General features: G+C 35.9%; 1 protein-coding gene across 1 annotated transcript in view; it reads left to right on the top strand.

Annotated features, from left to right (window-relative positions):
* Positions 1-9,256, top strand: part of Rad21l1 (RAD21 cohesin complex component like 1) — a 46,166-nt gene that overhangs the window by 21,381 nt on the left and 15,529 nt on the right. Inside the window, exons 8-11 of the mRNA XM_004647646.1 lie at positions 1,295-1,521; positions 1,743-1,842; positions 2,839-2,963; positions 5,009-5,095. Of these exons, the coding sequence (XP_004647703.1) occupies positions 1,295-1,521; positions 1,743-1,842; positions 2,839-2,963; positions 5,009-5,095 (539 nt within the window). The remainder of the gene's footprint in view (positions 1-1,294; positions 1,522-1,742; positions 1,843-2,838; positions 2,964-5,008; positions 5,096-9,256) is intronic.

Here is a 9,256-nt window from a genome sequence, read left to right as displayed (position 1 = left end):
GCAATGTGTTAATTATTGGAACTGTCCTACCAATTTGATTTGAAGCGCTCATTGCTATTTGTTTCTCAATAAATTTATGGAAAAAAATTAAAAAAGTATAACTGATACTTCAGTGGATAAACTTAGACACAAAGGGTAGAAAACCTTAAATTTTAAATAAAAACTTAGCCTCTATTCCAGAGGACTGGCAAGAAATTCAGTACACACAGCTTCCTAGTCTGCACAGAGCCATGTAATGCCAAACTTGGGGTGAGGAGTATGGGAGCTAGAACTGCACCCCTAGGGTATCAGCTGCACCAATTTACTGTGTTCATTGTCCCAGATACACTGGCAGGCCCTGTAGGATTTTGTTATGTTCCCAGGATTTTACAAAAGCATGTCAACAGGGAGGTTCCTGTTTCTCCTAGCTCCATCTGATCTTAGATCTTCATACACTGGAAAGTCTAATCCTTTTTCTTCTTTGGCAGCTTTACTAAAGAAAAGTGTGACTTCTGCTTTCTGCCTGATAAAATTCCCTAAAGGAGTAAAATCCCATGAAGGTAGCTAACCTACATTGAATGTTTATTTGAATATCAGCAGAAGAAGAAAATATACAATGAACAAATACAAATTATGTCTGTCTCAGTTACTTTTCTCTCATTGCTGGGACAAACACTGAAACTCAAAATTAGGGTAAGAAAGGTTTATTTAGCTCACAGTCAGTGGAGATTTCAGTCCATATTCACCTGGCTCCACGGCAAAGTGGCACATGGCAGAGAGCCTTTCATGGTGGCTGCAAAGAACAAAGGGAGTGGCCGCAGCTCAGACAGCTAGCTCGGCCCTGCCCTCTTCACACTGTAATGCAAATTACCTGCCCTAGGTAATTTTACCCACACCCACAATAATCAATCACAAACTCCAGAAGCAGCCCCATGACTGCATGAGGCTTTGAGGGGAAATCTAGACACAAACCATAACAATGTCTCAAAAAGCTATCCTATTACACAAGCATTTTATCCTACAGATTGGTTAACTTCCCTCTCCATGTAGCCTCTGCTCCATGCTTTCTCAGTTGCCCATCTAGCTGGTTAACAGAGTCTGTGCTAAGCACCTTTAAAATGTGTATCAGCTTTTGGCTTTTCAGACACTCTAACTGTGAAAAAACCTTGCAAAGTATAATTTTTAGGGGAGCAAAGAGGGATTTTCTTCCCAATGAAACTGTGCACATTGTTACCTCTTAAATATGCAATGCCTAAAATATCATTTTACAAAGCTGCATAACTAATTTCTTTTTATGCCTTTTTTTAATATTTAGACATTGTTGAGAAAAGGAAAAGCAAAAAGAGGAAATTGCTTATAGATCCAGTCAAAGAGATCAGTAGCAAAACTATGCATAAACAGCTTACTTACTTTTCGGATACACTCATGGTTTTAGAACTTGCACCTCCTACCCAAAGGTTAATGATGTGGAAGAAGAGGGGAGGAGTGGATACACTTCTGTCAACGGCTGCCCAGGATTTGATTCATGGTGAACTGAAAGTGGTAATAGTTTCTCTCCTTTTACTTGAGTGCAATGTTTATTTATAAATAAAACTATATTTACATAAATATATGCAACACAATTTGAACTTGTGAAAAAATAACCATTTTAAATTAATGTGTTGGATGTGTCTGTATGAACTATAGTTTTCATTTTTTAGTATATATGCATAAGCTTTATTGAACTGATACAAAAACAAAAAATAAAAATTGTGTTTTCACAGTTGTTTACAAAATGCTTTCTGTCTTCTGGCTTTAAACCTGGAGGAAAATTGATACAGAAAGAATCAGTAAGGGAAGAACTGGGAAGACAAAATGTTGTAGGTGAGATTTCTAATGCTGTTGATGTTAAGAGGAATGTCATAGAAACAAAGTGTCATTTTGTATTTCAGAGTGAAAATGGGCTATAATTCCTATTTTCAAATCTAAATGCTATCTTTAGAAGAGAATTTGAACCTAAAATAATTACTTTAGTTTTTCAAATTCATTTTTGTCTGAAAGATTTTATTAAAGAGATGAAACTATGTATACTATATGTACTATATATACCATTGTTTTCTCTCTTATCACCTTCCCTGTTCCCAAAGTCAGTAGTCACAAAACATTAAAAAAGAAAATCATTGTACCTAGCAAGATAATGTTTCACTTTAAAACAACCAACATGAGCAATCATGTAAGTATAACAATACAATTAACCTGAGACACAGGTATTACTATATACCCATATAGTATTTACAATTGATTATTTTGTAACAATTATAAAGTAGTAATAAAACCAGCTTACTTGGTGAATGTGCAATTCTTCCCAGTTATCCTTCCAGAAGACATTAAAATCTACTGAATATGTGCCCTAATGGTCTGGAACGCACCATATTTTCTTGTGAGTGAATGTATGAGAGTGAATGTGGAGTCAATATGTAAATATGTGGATTTGGCAATGGATGGGTGAGTGATACAGACAGATGAGGGGCATGAGAGGGTTAATATGTGGGAGCTAGGGGAGCCGATAGCTCAGCGGCATAAGTGCCTGCCTGCCAAGCCCAAGGTCCTGAGTTTGATGGTACCAAAAAACCCCCCCCAAAAAAGTCTATACACCCTTTGCTTAAATCCTTGAATTCCAAGTTGTCCATCAGAGTTTTCTTTTGTAACAACCATATCACAATGCATGTTTAAAAGGTATTTTGGGGCCAGGGAGATAGCTCAGTAGAATAAGTGCCTGAGTTCAATCCCTGGTTCCGCCAAAAAATAAATAAATAAATAAATAAATAAACAAATAAAAGGTATCTTAGTGAAATATCCTTTACTTCCATGATAATTTAGAGATCTCCATGATGGAAGAGCCAAATTCCCAGCAAGTATTAAGTAAACCCCAGACTTGGAATGATGTGATTGATGAATTTAACAGTGGCTTTAATGAAGATATCAATACAAATAGTAACTCTGAGGTAAGTTAACCAGAAAGAATCATAAAAATATTTTTTTGGACACAGCTTTGGTGAAAGAATGTTGTGATTCGTTTATCTTCTCACTTTTATAGATCATATTTCTTCTTTCCCTCTACATACATTTTCTTTAGGAAGTAACTGTAACAGGATGAAACACAATTTTCATTTGTGTTCATTATTCTCTAGAAGTTTAGGATAATTTATCACAAGATAAAGTAGTTTCACACTGAGATAGTATTTTTTACAATATGTTAAATAAATCATTTTCTTGACCTTGAATCTGGCTCTATCCTGGGAATCTGTTCAGGCCTCATGTTCAGTGTATCATGGAATATTTTCAGACTGTAGCCAGTAACCCTGTTTTGTTTCTCAACATAATTTTACCCTTCCTGCCACTAATATATTTTAGACCTTCAATTATCTTGACCTTGAATCTGAAAGGTTAATAATTTGTGACCAATATAAAATTTTAAGCTTTTTATTTGAAGATACAATCTACATTTGAAAAACAGCTATTTAAAAATACAAATAGAAACAATGCTTTAAAATATTTTCTCAGTTATCACTTTATTGGTTATACAAATATAAATATTATTATACTTGATAAAAATAAAACTTTTTCTGGCCTATTCCATCATCGTTGCATTTTGATAACCACTCAAGGAATTCAAAGTTAACCTACAGTGAAACTGAATGCTCTTGGAAGGAAAGAATATCACAGTGCATTGAAACAGGATTTATTTTACTAAATATTTTGATGATAAACTGGATATCATTTGGTTGATTGCCAGGACTATATTCCTCACTTGGGCTCAGGTGTTTCTTAGATGTACCTACTGAGAATTATGATTAGACAGACTTGTTTAGATTATGATGTTTGGAAGGAAAATATAAGTGTTATTATTGTGAACATAGTAACAATATAATTTTCTCATGTGCTTGAAGTGGAAAAAGGAAAGAGACTAATAAACCTGGTCTTTTGAATTGTTACACTTTTTACCCTATGCTATGTCTTACCTTCAATTCCATTCTTAAGTTGCTTCCAAAATGATAAACAAATGTGAAATATAGTTGATATATGGAAACACAGTTAGTTTGAAGGGGCAGGAAAACATTGATTCTGAGTATTCATTTTTTTTCTGAGTAATCATTTTCAAATGCTCATGAAACAAAATTTTTATATTAGTAACTATATAATTGAAAGTATCTAAAATGCAGGTTATCCATAAAAAGTGAAAAAAAACAAACCAAAAAACCTCTACAGTGTGTGTAATAAAGAGTGAAATAAAATTTCTTATTCTTACTAAAATTTTAAAGAGCTGAGGTGAACAGTCAAGTAAAGTATATGTTAGAGGAAACTCTTAGCCAAGATCGGGGATGGCATCTGGGGAATGAATCTTGGTGATGGTTTGAAGATGAAAATGGACCAACAACTTTTATAGTATTAAAAAGGGGAAGAGATAGTGGGGAGTGGAGAATTTCTGACTTTCTCTTTTCCTTTCTTCCTTTCTTCTTTGCTCCCCTTTCCGAGGACACAATCTTTTCTTCACTGTTGCCAATGACAACTCAAGCAGTGGTGTCTGGATTCTGGTCATGGCCCTAGATAAGGATATTAATATCTCACCCCTCTGCCTGCCTATTGCCAGTCTTTTTCTTCTACCATCTGGCACTGGCCTGAGGGAGCTGGGACTGGATAAAATACTTCAAAGGAAAATGACCTCAGCAGCACAGCAATAAAGACTTTTTGTCATAAGGTCTTCAGTGGAGACAGGAGTAGGAAGGAAAAGGATGGGAAGCAAGAAAGGAAGGCTATGCATGCTCTGTATTTATAGGAGGTACATAGAAGAAAGGAATGTTTAGGAACTAGCTATCTGGGATATTTTGGAAAAGATATTTTGAGAATGTAGTAGTATCTTAAATTAGTTTCAGAAATGAGCATTTATTCATATGATTAACGTATTTAAAGAATTAGATTGTTTTTATAATAAACACTGGCAGAATTACCTATCTTTCCCTAATTTCCTTTTATTCTTAATTTTCTTTAGCAGGATATTATTGAAACAATTCTTCCAGCTGCTGAAGAATCACCAAAAGATGCTTTCTTGGCCCAAGAATATTGTCCAGTTGAATTGGTAAATATATGTGTACTCTGGGATATAATAATATAATATATATATATACATATATATATATTTAATGTATTTAGTACAAGGTCTACAGAATCTCACTACATAGATCAGACTTGGAGTGATCCTTCTGTTTTTATTTTTTTTTAAGTTTATTTATTTATTTATTGTGTGTGTGTGTGTGTGTGTGTGTGTGTGTGGCCAGCTCAGCCCACCTAGGAGTGGGGCAGGCTGGCATGTGGTGCTGGGGGATCAAACCGCGGTCCCTGTGCTTTGCTAAGCTTGTTCTAAGTAGGTGCTTTAAACCACTGAGCCATCTCACCAGCCCGATCCTTCTGTTTTTAGCCTCCCAAGCACGGGGATTACAGGGGCCTGCCACCACACCCAGTCTCAATCGCATCTCAGCATGCCCCCAGACTGGGACTGGCAAGGCATGCTGGGTATCAAACCCCAGCCCCTATAATATCCCCAAGAAGGCTAGCCAGAAGCTTTAATCCACTGAGCTATCTGGCCAGCCTTCTTGGGGATATTTTTTGAAACTCTTGCCAATGTTGAATATTTTATTTATCTAAAATTTAGTTTTTAGAGCTGTCATGTTACTTTTTAAAATTATAATTTAAATTTTTAATCTCAGGAGAGATGTTTATAAATATTTTGATAAAATATTCAGAATTTTGCCTTTATTTTGAAACTTTGAATAATTTTAAAAGACTGTGTAAAGCTTTTATGCTTACCAAAGGTAGTGATAGGATTTTAAATGTTGAAAATCACTGTTTTAAATTTTTTAGAAGCCTGTAAAATATATAGAGAGCCAGGAATGGTAGTGCAAACCTGTAAACTAAGCACTGCAAAGGCTGAAACATAAGGATCCCTGTGAGTTTAAGACCAGCCTAGATTCCACAGTGAGTTCAAGCCCAGCCTGGACTACATAGTGAGATTTTGCCTCAAAAAAAAGTTGCTGGAGATACCATGCTTACTAGACATACAGCCTAGCGTGCAGCATGATGCCGTAGGTTTTCCACTTTGGCCCAGGACCTTTGAAATTTTATTTATGAAACAGTGTATTTTTTTTTTTTTGTAGAAATGAAGAAAGGAAAATGAATTGCTCAAGGGACCACATAATGATAGCAAAGTCAAAAGTAAATTCTGACTGATTTGACTCACTGTTGCTGCCTTGTTTTTTCATTCCTTGTCATAGAGTACTGAAGATATGTTTAAGACTCTAAGGAATTTTAGCAAAGGTTTTAAAAATAAATAATATTGAATATCTGCTAATGTCTGGTATTAATTTGTTTCTAAATTAGTTATCTTTGCAATGAGTTATAAGACTCCTAGGTTGTTTTTCTCTTATATGAAACACAGACTGAATTCTTTAGATAATCTAACAATAAATGACCTGTATTTTTTTACCTGAAACATCCAGATAGCTGATCCAGTAGTGAGTTTATTCATTTTTGTACTCTCTTTGCTTTTACTGACACAGGTTGTTTTCACATATAGTGTAGGAAACCACAATGTAGCACAAGTTCAACTGTTTTAAAAATCCTCTGGGCTTTGCACACAATGCTCCAGTTGTAGGGTGTCCAGACAGATCAAATGGGCAGGAATTAGCAAACCACATAGATTATTCTGAATTTTTTTTCTGGTTAGTCATATGTTATAGGTGAAGTTATTATTTCATAGATCTTTAATAGGTTTTTATATTTCAGAAATAACATTTGTGTACTTCACAATAAAATAAATATGAGTAAGTACATGAACTAATTTACCTAAGGACAAACTAGAAGAGAATAAGCATACATTGTAGTTGGGTAAATTCTGGAAAACTCTTTAGGAAAAAGGTGACCATATTTTCAAGTCACTCTTTTGGGATTAAGCAAGGACATAGCGTAGGCAGGGCCATGTTGTGCAGTCAGTCATGGAAGTAGGTATAACTGGTAGCAATAGGAACTTACCAATTCCTGGACTGAATCAGTGAGAGCCTTTAGCCTCATATGATTTAAAATATGAAGCAGAGTATTTTAGAAATTTCTAGGGCTGGGGAGATGGCTCAGTAGAATAAGTGCTTTCCTGGCAAGTGCAAGGGCCTGAGTTCAATCCCAGGTTCTGAAAAAAAAAAAAAAAAAGAAAGAAAGAAAACAAGGAAATTTCTGAAAGCATCTTAGAGTACATGAAATCAAAAATATTTTAAGGAAGTGTCTGGGCTCTAGAGTTGTGGATGAAGCTAGACAAATAGGGGACATGTGATAAGGTGCTATTGATCAGAGCTAGCCTAGGGAAAAATGGTAAAGTAGTTCAGCTCTGTGCAATTTCCTTCTCTCAGCCCTTTGCAGGCACTTCTATCAGATTCATCACCTTTCCTATGCCATTTCTGTTTTGCATTCATATGGCGTTATTTGGTAAGGGCTACAATGAGTTCTTGTAAAGAGATTTCAACTTTACAATTTTAAATATTAAGGTATAGTGGTTAAGCTTTTAAGACTTAACAGAATGAAATTGTTCAGATAACATGACAGGCAGTGGGTTAACTTTTTTCTGGACAAGGCATTCTCAAAATATGAAAGGTTTCTAGTCCAACTGTCATAAACTACTAAATACATTGTTTTTAGAGTTTATATAACCATATAAGTTTGAATAACTTAGCAAGACAGATTTTTTAAATATTTTTATTGAGAAACAAATAGCAAAGAGTTTCACAACTCATTACTAGTATGTTTTCAATAATTAATGCATTGCATATTGTTGTCTTCATGGTTATTCATTGTACAAAATGCAGACCTGATATCCTGTCTCAAATACTATTAGAACAAACCTCTCTATTAATTGAATTAAGAGAATGGAGCTATATATCTATCCTAACTATTTTGAGTATACAGATACAAAATGGTCATTCATTTCTATCCCACTTTTTTGGTTAGTTTTGTCAGAGGAAGGCATTCCACTGTCATTTAAATGCTGTAAGTGCATGAATTCAGCAAAATATCCCAATATAGTCCAACACTCCATAATAGTAGTGAGTTTTCTATAAGATTGTCAATGTCCAAAATTGTTGACTTGAGCATTTTACAGCTCATCATATTAATATGGCTTTACTTTTTGTACTTCATTTTCATACTTTTCCGCTGGATGGTTAAGACCAAGAAAGAGCAAGACCTATGTAGCAAGAAATGTAACTTTTGTATCTGATAAGGTTGGTCAATCCCCCTCAGGATTTAACCAGAAAGGCTGTACCTCAGTTTGTAGATCCTTTGTCAGTGTCAGCCATATGGATGAATCACGGGCATTGCTTGACCAATTTGCTCTCTGTGAAAGCTTGAGAGAATGTTTTCTCTCCATGTGACTCTCCTTAGGCACACTCTAAATCATCAATCACTTTCCTCTGTGGCTCCAAAATCTTGATCAGAAAATTTGGGACACAATTGAGTTACAAGATGTTACAATACAGGTTCTCCTATTTCTTGAGTCCTTACTGACCTTACTGACCTTGAAAGCCAAAATGTTGGCTGTCCTTGTAGCCCTTCTTTTTCTTTAATTTTTGGTCTGCAAACTTAAGTTGTTGAGTGAGATGACCTGGGGCCCACCAGATCCTGAATAGACCCAGAGCCCAGGCCCAGAATGTGAGTGAGGACCCGGGCCACTGGATCCTGAATTGACCCAGAGCACAGGCCTGGTGTATGAATGAGACTGCTTGGGGACCACAGGATCCTCATTTGACCCAGAGTGCAGGCCCAGCATGGAACCCTTCAGCAGAACTCCCTACAAAAAGGCTAGAGCAAGACCCACCCAGCTGATTCAGGAGCAGAACATCTTGCCAGAGTGACACAAAGGGTTCAATTATAATAGCTGCAGCAGAAAGAAGTGGAGCACAGCAGTCAGACCCAAGCAACATCCACCTGGAGGAATTTGAACTTCGTAGATTCGGACCTGGTGCTAAGGTAATAACTCTATCTAAGCTCTATACCAAAGGTCAGAAGACAGTGGTGACAAAGAGAAGGAACAAAATGCAGTCTCAGGCCCCAAGTCCACCCATTACAATTGCAGAAGACACTAGCATAGAGGAAACTAGAAAACACACACCACATATCTCTGAAATAATAGCGTTGGCAGTAAAGAAACAACTGCAGAAAGGTATAGAAGAAAGCAGATCAGAAATAATTTCTGGACTAA

Source organism: Octodon degus, unplaced genomic scaffold (genome assembly GCF_000260255.1).
Source record: "Octodon degus isolate 3935 unplaced genomic scaffold, OctDeg1.0 scaffold00317, whole genome shotgun sequence".
Lineage (NCBI taxonomy): Eukaryota > Metazoa > Chordata > Mammalia > Rodentia > Octodontidae > Octodon > Octodon degus.
The sequence above is the reverse complement of the archived record's forward strand: the minus strand, read 5'-3'. Positions and strand labels throughout refer to the sequence as shown.